This window comes from Zymoseptoria tritici, chromosome 1, assembly GCF_000219625.1.
Source record: "Zymoseptoria tritici IPO323 chromosome 1, whole genome shotgun sequence".
NCBI lineage: Eukaryota > Fungi > Ascomycota > Dothideomycetes > Mycosphaerellales > Mycosphaerellaceae > Zymoseptoria > Zymoseptoria tritici.
The window spans coordinates 2,202,903-2,220,486 of record NC_018218.1 but is presented as its reverse complement, the minus strand read 5'-3'; the positions used below and the strand labels follow the sequence as shown (position 1 = coordinate 2,220,486).

At 55.1% G+C, this 17,584-nt stretch overlaps 6 protein-coding genes across 6 annotated transcripts; 1 reads left to right on the top strand and 5 right to left on the bottom strand.

Moving 5' to 3' along the window:
• Position 1: 1 nt before the first annotated feature.
• MYCGRDRAFT_89199 (uncharacterized protein) lies at positions 2-1,606 on the bottom strand (the record flags this gene model as incomplete). The annotated part of the gene is made up of 1 exon (XM_003856128.1): positions 2-1,606. One exon carries the CDS (start codon positions 1,604-1,606, stop codon positions 2-4), a length of 1,605 nt encoding a protein of 534 aa, XP_003856176.1.
• Positions 1,607-2,096: 490 nt separating this feature from the next.
• MYCGRDRAFT_30018 (uncharacterized protein) lies at positions 2,097-3,985 on the top strand (the record flags this gene model as incomplete). The annotated part of the gene is made up of 5 exons (XM_003857433.1): positions 2,097-2,340; positions 2,403-2,656; positions 2,708-3,167; positions 3,213-3,478; positions 3,674-3,985. Coding segments are annotated over 5 exons (1,536 nt in total), but the record flags the coding sequence as incomplete, so codon positions are not given.
• Positions 3,986-4,242: 257 nt separating this feature from the next.
• On the bottom strand, positions 4,243-5,889 carry MYCGRDRAFT_21745 (major facilitator superfamily MFS_1 protein; the record flags this gene model as incomplete). Its single annotated transcript, XM_003856127.1, has 1 exon — positions 4,243-5,889. A coding segment is annotated over one exon (1,647 nt), but the record flags the coding sequence as incomplete, so codon positions are not given.
• Positions 5,890-7,748: 1,859 nt separating this feature from the next.
• On the bottom strand, positions 7,749-9,593 carry MYCGRDRAFT_32432 (uncharacterized protein; the record flags this gene model as incomplete). The annotated part of the gene is made up of 1 exon (XM_003856126.1): positions 7,749-9,593. A coding segment is annotated over one exon (1,845 nt), but the record flags the coding sequence as incomplete, so codon positions are not given.
• A 1,539-nt stretch (positions 9,594-11,132) lies between these two features.
• MYCGRDRAFT_52686 (uncharacterized protein) lies at positions 11,133-12,388 on the bottom strand (the record flags this gene model as incomplete). Its single annotated transcript, XM_003856125.1, has 2 exons — positions 11,133-11,644; positions 11,706-12,388. 2 exons carry the CDS (start codon positions 12,217-12,219, stop codon positions 11,298-11,300), a joined length of 861 nt encoding a protein of 286 aa, XP_003856173.1.
• An 882-nt stretch (positions 12,389-13,270) lies between these two features.
• On the bottom strand, positions 13,271-17,357 carry MYCGRDRAFT_52682 (uncharacterized protein; the record flags this gene model as incomplete). The annotated part of the gene is made up of 2 exons (XM_003856124.1): positions 13,271-16,337; positions 16,539-17,357. The coding sequence occupies 2 exons, from the start codon at positions 17,217-17,219 to the stop codon at positions 13,452-13,454; spliced, it is 3,567 nt and encodes a 1,188-aa protein (XP_003856172.1).
• Between the last annotated feature and the right edge of the window lie 227 nt (positions 17,358-17,584).

Sequence of the window (17,584 nt, the reverse complement as noted above, 5' to 3'; positions counted from 1 at the left end):
CCTAATCACCTGGATCTGCCTCCGCAGCGGGCTTTCTATCGACATTCAACCCTTTCCGCAGCGCATATCGCGCATTGATAATATCAGGTGCCTCCAAGAGCTTACGCTGTGCGATGGGAATGTACTTTCCCACGGTATTGGGCACTCCACTGCCGTCGAAGAGACGAGCACTCCGATTGGAGCCAGACGATGCCTCCAACTGAGCAGGCGTGAACTGCTGGCCTTGCGCTGCTACAACGGTCATCAGACTTGATGCCAGCACCTCGTCCATCTTCCGCTTGCGCCACAATGACCACAGCTCTTCCATGATACCATTACGGCCATGCTTGCCATCTTCCACAGCTGGCAGCGCACGCTTGGCTGGATCTCTTCCGCCACGATCATCGCCAACATACACCCAATCCATATCATCCACATATCCCTTCGAGTTCCGCTCGCCAGATCCATGATCACCATTCGCCAACGCCTCGGCATTCGGGAAGATACAATCCCACAGCACCAAGGGGACATCACTCGCCATCTCATACGCCGGCTTGCCAGGCGTCTTCTCCACGTCAAGCAAGTAGTCCACCACACTTGGATCCTCATACCCCTGTCCGACCAAGAACACCACGGCCACGAGATGCCTCACCTGATGCCAGAGGAACGCGCTGCCTCTTACCTCGAACCAATACAACTCCGGGCCCTCTCCCGTGCCCTCCACTTTATGAATGCCCGCGTGAAAGATCCTCCTCTCGAAATTGCCAATTTGCTTCGAAGCGTCTACCTTACAGAAGTTTCGGAAATCGTGCAGACCTTCATACTTCGCGGCCGCCTGTTGCATAGCGGAAATGTCCAGCCATCCATCCTCTGCTCCGCGACGCTTCGAGGCGGAACTCCCGGGTAAAGGCATGTAGGCGGGGTTCGTAAAGAAGTAGCGATACCGCCGCTCTTTGCAGTTGAAGCGCGCGGAGAAGTCTGACGGCGGAGTGGGACACCAGGCGAGGATGCGGATGTCGGACGGAAGGACACGATTGAGAAGTTGAATGTAGGGAAGCTCGTCGGCGACGGGGTCAAAGGGTTTCTCTAGGGTGTCGTCTGGGGTAGAATCTTGTTTCGCAGCGTCCGCAGCGGTCTCCTCCTCGACCTCAGCATTCTCTGCGGACCGTGGTGATGGCTTCGGCCGGTTACTCCTCACTCTGATTCCAACTACCTGTCCAAATGCACTGACGCCTCTGTCCGTCCTCCCGCATTTACTGTACTCGCACCCTTCCCATTCCACGTCGTCCTCACTCTTCTCCGGCTTGAACGCCGGGAATATCAATCGCACTTTCCTCAGCGCTCGCCATAACTCCTCTTCGATCGTCGGTAGAGGTGTAGTATTGTTCGTATGATGTTCGTAACCATTGTATGCGCCGCCTAGATAGGCGAATTTGAGCGCGATGAGGCGGGTGTTGTAGCGGGAGGGATCGAAGGGTTTCGGAGCTTTTCGAGGTTTCTTGTCGAGGGCAGAGGTTGCGGCGGTGGAGGCGAGGGCGGATTCGTTCTGCGCTCGGAGTTGGGTTTCGAGGGCTGTGACTCGTTCGATGAGAGCAGAGTTCGACCAGGTGGTATAGTCGGTGGACATGGCGGGTCGTGAGGATATGGATCTCGAGACGGTAAAGGCTGGAGAAGGCCTCGAGATGTGTTTGTATCGGCGTGGAAGTCTTCGAGGCCAAAGCCTCATGGTCCGGATGTCATGGTAGAAAATATGGTGAAGTTGAAGGAGAATGTCGCGAAGATCTCGAAATTTTGGAGGGACGTGCGGGTGCGAAAGAAAGTCTATCATTCGAAAGCACCTTCACCTCTTTTACATCCTTTCAAATCCTCCTCACGATTGTCGATAACTTACGCACGAGCACCTCTCTTGAGTCTCACCATGACTGAATACCAACACTGAGAAGAAAAGGCACGAGGTGATCGCAAGCCAAGTCCATGAAGACGACGCTCCGACGTCACTTTGAGGTATCTTGAGGTATCTCCTCACTATCTCCTCACTATACCTATCTTGAATCTCCATCTTCCACAACAACAATGTCCATCTTCAACAAGACCTCTCTATTTCCACAACTTTGACCATGGCGGCCGCCGCATTGCCATATCATGAGCCAGGCATCGTCACGATCCTCATCCTTTCTTCATTCCTCATCCTTTCCAATGTCGTCAATTGGATCTTCGACAGGCTGCTCTTCTGCGGCCTCATCGGTCAGATTGCCATTGGAGTGGCATGGGGCACGCCCGGAGGGAACTGGCTGTCTCTTGAGATCCAAGATGCTATTGTCCAGTTCGGATATTTGGGCTTGATCGTGCTGGTGTATGAGGGTGAGTCGAGAGAAGATACGCGTCCAGGTCAAACTCTCTCCATCTAAACAGAGTTCCTCCAGGTGGGCTACAAACCGACTTGAACACGCTGAGGTCTAACCTATTCCTCGCATCTCTGGTGGCCATCATCGGCATCGGCACTCCAATGGCCCTGTCATTCACATTGCAAGGCTTCATGAACATCACTCCGGTCCAAGCATTCGCTGCGGGTGCAGCTCTATGTTCGACCTCGCTTGGCACAACATTCACTATCCTCGCGACGAGTGGTCTGAATCAGAGCCGATTAGGTGTTGTACTGTCGAGCGCGGCTATGATGGTGTGTATACGAATATCCCCGTCTGTGATTTCTGGCTCAATGTAAATACAGGACGATGTCGTCGGCCTAGTCATGAGTGGCATCATCGCAAGCCTGGGACAGTCTTCGGACAACTTTAGCGCCATCATTGTCATTCGACCGGTCTTCGTGTCCATCGCATTCGCCGTGCTGCTACCCGTGATATGTGCATTCATCGTCAAACCATTGACGAAAGTGTGCTATAAACTCATCACGAAGCGCAGAGACTCAAAGCTACATACCACCCTGACCACGGAAGGTGCAGCATTCTGCCTTCACGTCGCGGTTCTCACAGCTTTGATCACCGGAGCGATCTACGCTGGAACATCCGGTCTTTTCGCGGCGTACCTCGCGGGTGCTTCGATCTCCTGGTGGGACGCACTCTGCACCGAACTGCGGGATTCGAACTCGCGCTCAACAGTGATCCGCGACGAGACAGCAGACTCGACTTCACAGGACAACTCAGCGGAGCCCAAGGAACCAGTCAGCAAGAGTCCAGAATCCCAACAAGCCTCCCCGCCCCTCGCCGCCAGACCAGCATCCTCCTCTCAGACCTCCCCCTCCACCACATCTCCACCTCCCACCTCCCACGCCCACCTCCACGGCACAGCAATCTTCACCAAACACATCTCCCCCGCCCTCCACTCCATCCTCCAACCCTTCTTCTTCGCCTCCATCGGCTTCTCCATCCCCATCTCCCAAATGTTCACCCCCTCGATCCTCTGGCGCGGAATCGTCTATTCCATCCTCATGGTCCTTGCGAAGTTATTCTGCGGTCTATGTCTCATCCGCTTCTCCGGGCCTGTCATACCGACTCACACGTTGAAGAACTTTTTTCTCCCATCTTCGAGACATTTACCCTGGCCGCTATTGCGGACGACGGAGAAGAAGGAGGTGGTTAAGAAAAACGATGCAACGACGGACGCCGCCACAACGACAACGACACAAACCACACCATCACCAGCGACGAGAGACCCCAAACAAGGAAAGAAGAAGAAGTCCTCCCCCGGCAATCGCATCCCAAAACCCATGTCCCTCTATCCCGCGACGATGCTCGGCTTCGCCATGGTCGCGCGCGGGGAAATTGGATTTCTCATCAGCGCCATTGCCGAAAGCAAAGGGGTCTTTGGAGATGTTCGCGGCGAAGGGAGCGGTTCTTCGGAACTGTTCTTGGTCGTGACGTGGGCGATTTTACTGTGTACGCTTCTCGGGCCGATTGTGGTGGGGACGATGGTGAAGAGGATTAAGAGGTTGCAGGCTGCGGAGAGGGAGAAGAGGACGGGGAGGGAGGATCCGTTGGGGATTTGGGGGGTTTTACCAAGGGGAAGTGCTGCTGGGGAGGGTGGTGATGAGGCGACTGCGAGGACGTCTTGATCATTGCTCCTGGAAAATATGATTCATGAAACAAGGATACCACCACAAAGCAATGGACTTGTACAAAAACTTGGAAAGATGGGATAGATTTCCACATCAATATCAATACCAATAATCTATAAACACGACAACTCATCCATCCATCACCTCCCATCACCACTCCTACCCACCCCACCCGCATCAACAATCTTCTCCTCTCCCTCTTCCCCAGGCAAGAAAACCTCATGCCCACTGCCATTCCTCACTCTCAATGACGCCACACATCCCACCGCAGCCACTAGTCCGACCAGCCACCACGCCATTCCCACGATCCCTCTCGCCGTCCACGTTCCGTACCAGTACCCCGCCAACACCGGACCGAGCGTGCGGAACGTGGCGGAACAGGCGTTGCCGATGCCGTGGATTGTGGCGAGGACGGAGGGATGCGGCGAAGAGTTGTTGAGTAGGATGATACTCGCGGGTAAAGCGAAAGTGCGGGCGGCGACTTGTAGGAACACAACACCGGCGATACCCATCCATATCGGAATACCGGAAGCGGGACCAGGTGGAGGGGTAGAAGAGGGCAGTAAGGCGAGGTATGGTGCGAGAAAGTACGCCATGGGGAAGAGGAATAAGCTCCCGCGAAAACATCGCATCAGCCCGAACCGCGCGTTGGCGTAGGGGTACAAGAGGAATTGCAGCGCCACGCCAATGAAGCCGATTGTGGCCATGGCGAAACCGATGGTGGGAGGAGGGAAAGCGAGGCCAGAGGAGAATTTGAAGAGGCCGCGCGGGTGGAGGGAACGGAGGTCGTTGTCAAGAAGAGGTTCGGCTTTGGTGGATTCAGGGAGGTAGGCGCGAGGGGTAGCGAGGAAGAGAATCCATAGGTTGGCAAAGGCGCCCATGTGAAAGTCGAAGATGGCGATGCTGAGGAGAGTCCAGAGGACGTTGGAGGTCCAGATGCGGCGGAATGGAAGGCGTTGAGGGGGAGGTCTGGCAAGTGGCTCGCCCGTGGTGGTCATACGGTCCATTTCGACTTGAGAACTAGAGAGGAGGCCTTGTCGTTGGGTTTCGTGGAGGGCTCGGTAGCCGTGAGTGCGGATTTGGGTGAATTGAGAGGACAGCGATCGGAGGATATCCATGGGATTGAACTCGGAGAGGTCCAGAGGTCGTTTCCCTTTTAATGTCTCTTCCAGGCCGTAGTACACCAGTAATGCCTCTGCGAACAGCAAGACCGTGCTCATCAGATTTGCAACAGCATAGGGGTATCTCTCCATCCAGAGTATCCCTTCCGCTCCTCCCAATAGACTGTTCTTCCCGAAATATCCCGCCAGATTGACGACCGGATCGACCAGGTATCCCGCCAATAATGGACCAGCCACATTCGCAACATTGAACGCTGCAGGTAGCAGTAAGAATGCCCGCGGATGCCATGGCTTGGGTGTCACCTCCGCGACCATTGTCCTCGCACTTCCCACGGTCCCATTGATTGCTCCACTCATCAATCTCCAGAACACGGCCCATCGATAACTCCTACTGAATGCCAGTCCAATGCACCCGAATCCTGTTCCCACCAATCCGATCATGAGGACAGACTTCCTTCCCAACATGACATGATCTGCTGCACGACCCCAGAGGATGGATGTGACGATTTGTGCGGCGGTGAAGGCGCCTTGAAGGACACCGGCTTGGTGGGATATTACGACTTCTGAAAGGTTTGAATCGAAGCTCTTCAATTGATGGACCATGAAGGTTTGGAGGGCGGCCATTTGGAAGAAGTCGACGAAGCGAGAGAGGGCGAGGATGGCGAGTTGTGGTTTGTTGGGGAGATTGGTCCATGTTGGTGTGGGTGGTTTGGGAGGTTCATGGTGGTGGTGTTGACTGTGTGAGGTGGTGGGTCGGTCGTCGGTGATGGGTGAGAGGGAGGCACGGTGAGGTGTCGGTTGGTGGTGTTGATGAGGGAGATGTCCGTTCTCCGCGGCTTCGGATTGCCAGTCGGGAATGGGGGTGGTGGTGTTCTTCTCGGATGAGGTATTGTCGGGAAAGTAGGGATCAGCGGGGATTAGACGAGAAGATGAGATTTTGTTGGAGGAGGGGTCGTCGATGCTGGAGTGACGCGGGATGATGCCGGGCCGGGTGGAGGAGGAAATGTTGTTGTTGTTGCTGTTGTGAGAGATGGTGGTGGAGGTGGTGGTATGTCTCGAGGGAGTTCGGTGATGGGCCATGCGCTGGACCGACGAGTCGCGGGCAGAGGTCGACGTGGTTCGTCGATGGGACGCCATGCTCGACTAAGGTACCTTGGAACTAGATGTAGTCCGGAGATGCAGTCCGGAGCTCGAGCTCCAAAACGTTCATCCAGGGAAGTCCAAGATTTTCCCGCGCTTGTGCCTATTGGATCTCCTAGTCATAGCACGAACACGAACATCGGATAGACTGCAGGATCATATTGTCGTACAGAACATGGAAGGAATCTGGAATCCCATGATCCCAAGATGACATATCACATGGGAAAATCCATCATGTCAGAGTGCGTCGGCTCATCTCATCTCAACAGACCATCGAATGGATCGAACCACGGCGATCTTCAGCCCCATCCATGATCCCTCCGATGCCTGCACCGGAAGAAAGAGAATGCAGGGCTCCTTCACAACCGTCCAGATGTCCTGTCAGTGCACCCCCCCGCGGCCTGCCATTATTGCCAATGGACAACATCGATTGGAGGTGGTTGCGTTGTCGAACCCAACCTTGGAAGTGTTCGTTTGTTGGCTTTGTCATTGTCGCATCCGAGGGACGGGAAATCTGGAACTACGGTACGGACGGGAGCTTCGAGTAGTGCTGGGCTTCGTCTGCGAGGGAGTGACGGAGCATGCCAAGACCAAGACCGGGACCACCTACCCACGCACTGCCACGCTACCTTGCCTGCGCCGAACCCTTCCACCCTTCCACCCTTCCAGGTTCTCACTTCGCCGAACCTTTCCTCCTGGAGACTTAGGTACCTTAGACTTCTTTCAATCTCCGAGCGGACGGGATCGCCGACATCAGGGCATCTTCCACGTGTGACCCGAGCCATCATCCATCATGCTCCTTCCTCATCCGGCAGCCTTTTATCTCTTTAACCTCACAGGGCGGCGCACATGCATTGACCGAGTCGGGCTAATCATTCGTCGTCGTTCCACACGATGTCAACGACGACATCTCACGCATCGACTCCACGCGGACGCGACACGCACATGCTCTCACACAAAACGCCAAGAGAAGGCAGACACGAGGTGTCGAGACGACTCACTGCTCGGGCAGCAATCAATACCTTGTCACCAGATCCCATGTCGACGACGCTAGACCATTCTCATTGTCAACTCAACTCGATGACTTGGTCAATACTCGACAAAGTGTGAATCAGTGCTAGCTTAAGCTCTCGATACAGAACGCGACGCGAGTTCTGCTGGCCGTGGTTGAAACCTCGAGAGCATGGACATTCTTCGCGTTTCGAGTTGATCGAGCTACTTCATATCGAAGAGGCTACAATATGTAAAAGGCAAGCTTGATCAGTGGTTGTTATTTCTCAGGATTTCTCAACCCATGCAAATGTTCACCTCTACTTCACCACCCAAAAACTCCATCTATATGCCTACCTTACACAACGCCCCGTCCAATGCCACATGCTCATCGCCAAAACACAATGCCAACTCACCCAAACATTCCCCCTCCCATTTTTTCCAACCTACAACACGCCCTTTCCCTCCCACCAATCCTCCTGCTTCAACCTCGCATACCGATTCCACCTCCACCAAACACTCCAATCCACCGCTCCTCCCTTCCTCGCCAACACCCTCCTCCATCCACCCACCCTCCACACCGCAAGCGCTCCCCAAACCACCCCAATCCCAATCACCACCCCCAACGCCACGACCCACTTCTCCTCCCTCCTCCTCCTCCTCCTCCCCTCCACTTCTTCCACCTCGAACCCCGCAACATCGTAATAATGCGCCGTATCATACCCCCGATCGGTCGTCCTCTCTCCTTCCCTCGTGCTGTCTTCCGCCTCATACGGCACCACCTCCTCTCCTTCCTCCAAACCCCTCGCGGCAGCACAATCCCGCTCGTCACAATATTGCCTCAACCCAGCACTCGGGACAAACGTCTTCACGACCGCACTCCTCCCCAACTCCCTCCCTCCACCATCCCTCGCAACCACAAACCCCCACCGTTCAAACCTCTCGATGAAAAACTCCGTCTCGAATCTTCCCTCTCTATCCGCACTGCCATAATTCCCCCACGGCCCACCTCTCTCATCCGCAGTCCACAATTCCCACCGCACCACTTCCGTCGCTCCATTCCAACTCGCCCAGAACGTCGTCCTCGCCTTTTCCTCCTCCCCATCCCGAGAGAAAGCGTACAGCGCAGGGGAGGTCAGTGGTCTTCCCACCCATGGAAACTTATGACTCCGATAGATCATCACGTCCGATAGTCGATCGGCCAACTTTCCCGACAACACAATCTCTCCCGTCGACGTATGTTCGGTGAAGTGCGCGTGCTCGCCCCAGACGATGAGGGCTCCTCCATTGTCGGGGAGGATTTGAAAGGAGCCTTGGGAAGAGGAGATGAGATTCGGAGAAGGTGGGGCGTAGGATTGGATTTTCGTGGCGGTGAGGTCGATGTGGTTGATGGAGAGGATTATCCCGGAAGACTCCGGGCCGGTCCAGTTGTAGTTGTTGCTGGCGTTGTCGAAGAGGGAGAGCAGGGTATGAGTTGCGTTCTCGGAGATCCACCGAGCATGATGTTGGTACGAAAAGGCAAAGTTCGTCTGTTCGAAAGAAGGACAATTCCCCCCGAGTTGCCAGATGATGTGCCCGTCCTCGCCGGACACCTTGTACACCGCGCTCACGTGTCGGGCAGAGAGGAGGTAGTCTCCATCAGCATTCTTGTCGATCGAGTTGAGGTGGAAGTAGTCCCAGGGCGTTTGCTGGGTCAAACCATCCCCGGAAGTGTCGGTCGTGCCGGGCAAGGTCCAAGCGGCGGAAGGATCGACATGGTCGAGCGAACGCCATTCGAAGATCAGAGCTCCAGTCTCGATGTCGACTTCCTGGAACACGCCTTCGACGATCCAGCCGAGTCCATTGCGGATGTTGAAGCGCGGATTCGCCGTCAGGTCGTAGCGGCGAGGTTGATAGACGGTCATCAACGCGGTGGTGCCGTTGGAGAACGGCGTGAGTTTGAATTCGTGCATGTCACTGCTGGCGCCCGCGCCGGTGCTCTCGACGGTTTTGACGACGCGGTAGGTTTGGTCCATGATCACGCCGTGGCCGCGCGCGAAGCCTTTTTGTTGTTCGCCTTGGAAGAAGCAGAGGTGGTCGGTGCCCTTGTACGTGCATACTCGAGGAGCATGGGCGGTTTTCGGACCACCGGAGCCGGCGCCGGACCAGACGAGGTTGCCATAATTGTCGTAGATGTATGGTGCTGGGTCGAGATTGCGGTAGGGTGCGAGGAAGATGTAGCCCGGAGTGACCAGTTCTGGCTTGATGAGGTCGATGGTCAGGATAGGAGCATGTAGGTCTGGTCGCTGTTGTGGAGGATGTCAGTCGGAGATGTGGGTGAGATGATTGAGGTGATGTCGTCGGACTTACACTCTTGAATGAATGTGTTGGTGAAGTCTGGACGAAACATTCGTGTCAGCAAGGCAGCGGCGGTGGGACAGAGTTTGGCGGATATAGCTCACCTCATTATTCAGTTCAGCAACGATGCCAACAGCGAACAATGCCCATACGATCAAACACCCGAGTCGAGTCGAAGTCGCAGGAAAGAGTGACATAGGGACGGCCGTCGATCAATCATGGAAGGCTGGGTTGTGTCAAAGATCGGAGCAGTCTCGCCAGACTTCGGGTAAGCATTCAGGGCGAGAGAGAGACACTGAGGTACGGTGAGGTCGAATTCTCTACAGCGAAAGATCAGGGTGGCGACGCAAGTTTGGAAACAGAGCTGGAAGGAGGATATGTCATGGCCAGGGAATGCATGAACTCAAGTCCCGTCGGTATGGAATAGGGCATCCAATGCGGTATTCCTTCCTTCCTCATGGACCCAGTTGTTTTTTTGTTTGCACACGATACAAACGTCGGGATCCGCCTACCATCGCTTCGATGTAGACCTGTTCCGTGCATGTAATTTCTCTTCCCGTGCTTGACACCTGGTGGAGTTGTAGCACAGGCAGTGTCTCGTCGGGACGAATGCGACGTGCGAGGATGACTCGCGGACGAGACGGATGCCAATAGCCGATTTCGAAACATTGTCCAGTGCCATATCCATGCGTTGGACGGAGCTTCGTTGAGTGACGCCAATAGTGTTGTCGCCGAATTTGGTTTATCTCAATCGCGACGCTCTCCTTTTGACCGCAGGCTATTCACGTCCCGTCGCCACCCTCACCAACCTCGCGAACGCCCATTCCGGTAAAACTGGCGTTCTACCTCAATTTGCGGACAAGTTCACGCCCTCGACTGCATGCAATGCAAATGACAGGCAACGTCACCGGTCCACTCTCTCAACAAACAATCCCAGACAGACAGTTGGCTTGTTGAGACTGAAACGTCACATGAAGTGGTTTTGCGTCGCAGCCGGACCGGGATTGGGGTTTACTCCACGACCGAATAAGTGCTCGTGCATGCGCGTCCATTGAAGGGAAGTCGCACGCTTTGTTCGGTAGCCGCTCGCATCGTGCAGACTGCAGAAGTGCCGAGCGGTGACAACTCCGATGTCGTACAAGAACGGTATTGTGCACACTTCCTTTGGCAGTCCAAGAGGCGATAATAAGGGGCGAAATGCTGCGTCGTGTTTGGAGATTTCCTCATCGATGTCTCGCATGATTTGGTCGTTTCGTTGGAGACTCCGATGTGCGAGCAGGTGTCGATGCCATCGCCAATTGTCATCTAGGGACGACCATGTGCAGTTCGGACCGCACCTGGAACCAACAAGAAATCTGTACAGCTTCTATGACATCCAAGCTTCTCTCTTGACAAATGAACCGACCTAAAATGAGCGGGTAAAAATTGCGTGCCACAGTTGACTTTTGTGGCCTTGAACGTGACACCCGTATCTCTGTACAACTCCAAAATGTGACGAAATGCCGATGATCTAGCTCAAACGCCGTCCCATATCGAAGAGCCCAATTCGCAAATGATCAGTGAGGCCCACTATATCCTACTCCATGACACCATGTACAACATATCAAACCACACGTCCCGTTGACCCGCAAGTGCCGACGGGACACCACATCCGTCACCTACGCACGCCTACCAAAGAACCTCCTCACGGTCATTGTCGTGCCCAGCACAATAGCCGCGAGTCCACCGCCGACGACCGTCGCGCGGAAAAGTACGTTCATCATCTGCATGCGATTTCTCCTGCGGCAGCGATCGACAAAACCATCCGTGTCGTTGGTACGCGGGAACTTCTTGCCCTCGGGAACGGGCACTTCGAGGAAGTCGGCGAGCGGCTTCCAGCCTTCGCCCATCTTGTATTCGAGAAGGTTGTCCGCCGGCACGAGGGAGCGGACTTCGTCGTAGTATTCGTTGAAGCGGGCTTTGCCATTCTTCTCAAAGTCGCCATTCCAGAACTCGGTCCAGAATTCTGTTGAGATGTTGTTAGCCGTACATCTCATAGCTCGTGTCACAATGCGTCGTCGACTCACTCGAAAGCATAGGCTGGTACAACCCAGCACCCCAATCAAATTTCGACACGAGCTTCAACTCAGGTTCCGTCGCACGCCAATGCACCGTCTTCAAGGTACTCGCATGCCACGAATCGACGTCCCTCGTCGTGAGGATGACTTTTGCGTTGGGGTACGCCTCGATCAACTCCTTCGCAAATGCAACCGCTGGCCAGTCACAAATCGCCTGGCAGTGTCCCGTCAACTGATCCCACTGTTCCCGACCGAACTGGCCTTTGCCGTCGTACTTGGCTGCCAAAGCGTCTGACCACATCAGGCAGTCGGGAGGGTTCTCAACCGACGCGGACATCATGTGGTAGCAATCGTCGAATCCTAGCTCTTTGAGGGCTGTGCGAAGGGAAGCGGTGCCCGTACGGCCGAGTCCAAGGGCGAGGACGCGCATGGGGACGACGCGGCGGCATTCTCGTCGGTTGATGTCGGTGTCGTGGGTGAAGATGTCGGTGACGGGTTTCGGAGTGTACGGTTGGAAGGCCATGGCGGAGGTGGTCTTTCGAGGATCGTGGGAGTTGGGTCTTGGGTATAGAAGATGGATCGAGTACTGGTCACAGACCGCAAGGTTCTTGCTCAATCAGAAAAATGCGAGAGTGAGAAGAAATTCAACGAGAGTCCAAAGGTCGGTTGTAGCAAGCAGGAAAGTGAACGAGTGAGGAAGGGATGAAAGAATCGAAAGTCTTGAGTCGCGGTCGCGGTTGCGGGTTACAGGACCACTCCACCTGTAGGGGCAGCGCCGATCGGAGCCATGTGGGCAGTAAGGTAAGCTCTCAATTTCTCCAAAACTCTCGTCCGGCCACGCTTCGCTACCAAGTATCAACCTTGTCCCGGTCGACTATTTAGGGCTCACCTCCATGACGCCCCTTTCCGTCCACCAATCGTTCGGGACTCGGGAGCAGTGGCCGAATGCTGGAAAGATTGACTTTGGAACGGTTTCTCGGCGTTGGATCACTGCCACCAAAGTCCTCTGCGTATGGCTTCTCTCATGCCAAACGCGTGCCGGTGGTGCGTACTGGAGCTTCGGCCGCAGACGCAAGAGTCTCCAGATACAAACCCCGTTGTACGCTGTGCGAGGTGCTGGGAGTTGGGATTTTGCTCCCGGGAGAACCCATGCAAAAGGTCATGCGTGATGACAGCAGCCGTATCACTTCAGGGCAAAGACAAGGACGAAAGCAACGTGCAAGCAAGTCCGCCTCTCCGACTCTGCGTCCTCGGCAGAGTACCACGCGGCTGTCGACTTGGCGAAGACTGGAGCTAAAGTCTGAGCGGGCATTTTTTAAAAGCCGTGATTTACCATAGCAAAGTTCAAACAAGAACTCGCGACCAGCAAGCACCCTAGTTGAACAACAAGCTACATATCAGGTGAGAACAGGGCGGTGCGAAGAACATCACTCCACCCTCTCCTGACGCCCCAGGAACTCTCGTCATCCAATTTCTCCCGAACATGGAGGTTGATATCGCACGTCTCTGATTGACGAAGCCTGAGATGGGAGACTCACCGGGAGACATCATCGGTTGCAGTAAGAAACAAATTTCCAGTCCATGCAAAGCTTTCCTAGGTCTGTTGAACCGTCTCTACCGCATTCCGCACTCTCCGGCAGCGCCCATCGTAATGATCCCGCATCAAACTTCCCCGAAGAATCCTCGTGATGAGGTATACCCAAAAGACCCCAAACGCCTCCAAAGGGGCACATTGTGCCCGATCGGGACATTCAATCACTTCAACGCAAATCCCTCACTCTCCTCCACAGCCCTCCACAACTTTCCCTTCAGCACCTCTTTTGATTCATACCTCCACAGCACCAACATGTTGAAACACGTCCTCGCGACTGGGAACCGTTCCCTCTCCTCCCTACCGCCACCACCCCATCCATCCCCACCCGCCATGATCCTCAACACCAAGCTGGTCGCCCCGACGGCGGGAATACGATCCGTGCCCGTGATGAACGTGAGCAACATCCTCTGCCGTTCCGGCGTCGCCGAGCGGAACACCTCCCAAAACCAACGAATGACGTCGACATGTTCCGCCGGTCGAACGACAAGGCTATGAGGCGGGGTCGGCAGGCGCCAGTTCTCGTACACCGCCACTGCGCGAAGGGAGTCGACGTCCAAGCTCTCGTCGCTCCCGCGAATGAGCAGTTCAATCTCCTCTGCGCGAAACAAGCTAAGCGCATTGCCCGCGCAGACAGTGAAGAAGCCGCGTTTGAATGGTTCAAATTGCCGCGCTACGGCGGTATCGAGGAGGTAGCGGACGTAAGCGTCGACAAAGTCGTGGCGGTTCGAATTCGTTACGGGAATGTTCTCGCCGTTGGAGATGAGAGGGACATATGTCAAGCTGCCGTAGCGGTCGATGGGAGCGACGAAGTCTCTGCAATAAGTTGCCTCAACGTCTCCATCAAAGTCGAGGAGTTGTTGGAGACCCGAGGCTAGGGAGGGGCGGAACTCGGCGAGGTCGGAGAGGGTGTAGGTCATTTGATTCTTGGTGCCAGTTAGTGAGGTGATGTTGGAGGACGGGTTGGAGGAGGTGGGCGCCGCGGCGAGGAGTTTGCGGAAGGCGAAGGAGGGAAGAGAAATGTCGAGGATGGTGCTGTTGTAGATGGCCAAGCCGAGAAGCGCGCCGACGAGGTAGTATTGATCGGATGTTTCAAATGAGTTGGCGTTGAAGTAGCAAGTCTGTGAGTCCTCGTCGTAGACGAACATGCCGTGATTCGGATCGAAGATGTCACGGACCAGCATGAGAAACCATTCTTTCCGAGGTCCGCCGGCATCGACGCCTTCCTCGCCGCTGAACTGAACGCGTAGGCCTTTCTTCAGTTCTTCCTGGCCAGCGCCGACGGCAGCACTGATCTGACGAAGACTGTCGTCCACCATGCACTCTCGTCGGACGCGAAGGGTGAAATGTCCATCAATTGCCCTCTGCCGGATGACCTGATCAAAGTATGCCTCGCGAGCTTTGATCTCCATCTGACGTCGTGCGTCGTGTTCCAGAATCTTGATCTTTGCGCCCATGGAGAGGAAGAGAGGGTATTGACAAAAGGCAAACTTGTCGCGTCTGGTCTCCCAAATTTTGAAGTCGGCAATGAGATCTTGATAATCGAGAAGAGTGTTGTAGAAGCTGGACGTGGGCAGAAGCTGTCCGCTCCTGCGTGCTTTGGCATGAGGAATGCTCGAAGAGTGTCCTCCGTCGCGAGGGGAGCCCTGCCATATGTTGTTCGCAGCGAAGAGCAAAGACATCACCTTGGCGGCCGCCTTGATCTGCCAATCGTTGGACCAGTCAGGTTCGGCATTGGGATCATCTGGACCCTTTTTGACGGACCCGCTAAGTCCCATCGCAGAGTGCAGCTGAGCGGAAGTATTCATCGTAGATCCGGATAGATCAGGAATGAGACCACCATCATTGACGGTATCCTTGCCGCGAGCACGACCCGGTCGGCGACCGATTCTGTAAGTAACGAAACTTGCGACCAGATCGATGAGCTTCACCAAGTGCTCTTCGTCGAATCTCGCCAACCAGCCGACCATGTAGCGATGGCAGTTCTCCGAGGAACACGATACCAATCCAAATATTCGCTTGAGGAGTCCGTTATGCTGGCTTCCTTCCCGTCCAGATGTTTTCGTGGCGCTGTCTTGCCGGCGTCCTGAAGGTTCGTCAGAAGCTGTACGCCTAAGTGGTCGTCTATCGCTGGATGTTGGCGGCCGGTTGGAAGATCTGGATGGGTAGAGCGACGGGTTGGCTAGTATAATCAACAGAAAGCGCGAGTCCTCTGGCTCTTTCAAAGGCCTTGAAGGTCGCTTCAACAAGTTCTCCGTCGTCTTGAGTAGTGTGCGGACGGCGTGCTCCCGAGCATCTGCCAGATCCTCCTCAATATTATGCATATTCGACTGTCCCTCTAGAGGTGATGTGGAATATGCAACACTATCTGCCTTGAGCAGCTTCGCCTGTTTCTGCCAATCTGTGCCTGCCGAGTGAATAAGACTATACCATGCGTCGAGATCTGCCCAGTTTATGTTTGGCGACCTGGAGCTCACAGGCTTCTTGGAGCCCTCGCCGACTTTTTTGCGTTTCAAGTTCTTGTCGTTACGGTTGCGATCCGATTTTCCTGTCCACCAAGACCCATTCTCGCCAATGTCGCCGATGAGTAAGGTCTTCGCGTCCATGCCTGAGAGACCATCCATGGGACTAAGTACATGGCTTGCCTCAGCCTCAGGTGGCGGAGTTGGAATGTTGCTTTCGCTGCGTGCTCTACCAGCCATCGCAGGACGAACGGTGCTGAATGATGCGTTCAAGCACCGAAAGTCTCCGAAGTTGGCTACAATGTAATCCTCCAGCGGCTTGAATATCGACTTGGCCCGATCTGAGCGATCTACGTGGTCCATGCCTTCGGGAGGATGCCTCGGACTAGGCGCAGGTAGTGGCGAGTGAGGCCCGGCGGTAGGAGGTCGCCTGCTCGAAGGTTGCGAAGGTCTTCGACCAGCTATGCCTATGGGCGGTGGGGGTGCTTGTCTTGTCGGCCTTGAAGGCGTCGGCACAGGCTTTCGAGGAGACCTGGAGCTTTCAGGGGCGTTGAGTGGAGGTGTCTCCATCCGAGTGCCTGCAAACAGCTCAAAGTCGGCAAAGTCGCGAATTGTCGCACTGGTCGAAAGTGGCTCAGTTTCCTGGTTGGCGTTGCCAATCGGAGAAGGCATGCCCGGAGAACTGTTCGAGCGTCTGCCATCGCGGTGATCCTCGGAAGATCGAATGCGTTGCGGTGATGAGTGGGCTCCTGGCCCAAACACATCAAGCGCAGGTCGGCCATGCTTTACCTGCTGAACGGCATCACGCTCGTGCTGGCAACGTTCCTCCAAATATGTGACCACGCATCGCTCGATGACTGTCCTGGTACGATCGAGGGATATCGGTGGGCGTCGCCCATTCGGAACCTCTCCAGGAAAATTGTCGGCTCTTTGGTTCGAAGGTCTTCCCTTGTCATCCTCCAACTGCTCCTCCACTGGCCTCAGATCATTTATCGTTAGACAGCAAAGACACCGGAACCTGGGTAGCTCCTTGGGCACGTTCACCTTACTGTCACAGCACATGCACTTCCTCGTTGCCTTGCCATCCTCGCTCTGCTTGCCCTTCTTTCCTGATATTGTCCTTGGAACCGTAGCCTCTGCTCCATTGCCAGCAACGGGAATCAAGCTGTCATCCAATGGAACGTCCGTATCGTTGAAGTTTGCGCTTTTCTTCCTCCCGAATATCTTTGGTAGCGGGTTGCTCGCAGACCGGTTGTGAGCATGCTGTCGAGCCGAAGGCGCTCGAGGCCTTGAAGGAAGCGGGACGAGTCGATCGGGGTTCAAAGTCGGCGGATCGGTGTACTCGGCTGGGGATGGTCGAGGTGGCAATGGTTTGTCGCGAGGATGACTACTGGAGCCTGCGCGAGGCGGCGTGGTGTTGCTGGCGCTCCCACTAGGAAGCAATCTCGAAGACCATGATGACGAAGGCATCAGGCAGATCTGGAGGAGTTCATTGAATTCCTTACTTCAGCAGAAGTGTTCAGGTCCTGGTTGAGAGAAGAATTCGCTGGACGCCTTAAGAGGCAATGTATGAAAGATGATTGCGTGTTGACCTCCGCTGTCCTCACTTTCGCATTGGGCTGATGTTGGGTGAGCAGCAAGTGCTGAGGTTTTGTGTCGGAAGCTACGGCGGTTCCATGTAACAGCAAGGGCAAATGACCTTCCAACAGGAAACACGATCAGCGCGGTCGGTCAGAGTCATGTTCGTGGGGTTGAATACGAGACCTCGCCATTCACGGTCACTAGCTCTCAGCTGCCAAAATGAGCGGCCGAAGATGTCAGCATATTGGCTTACC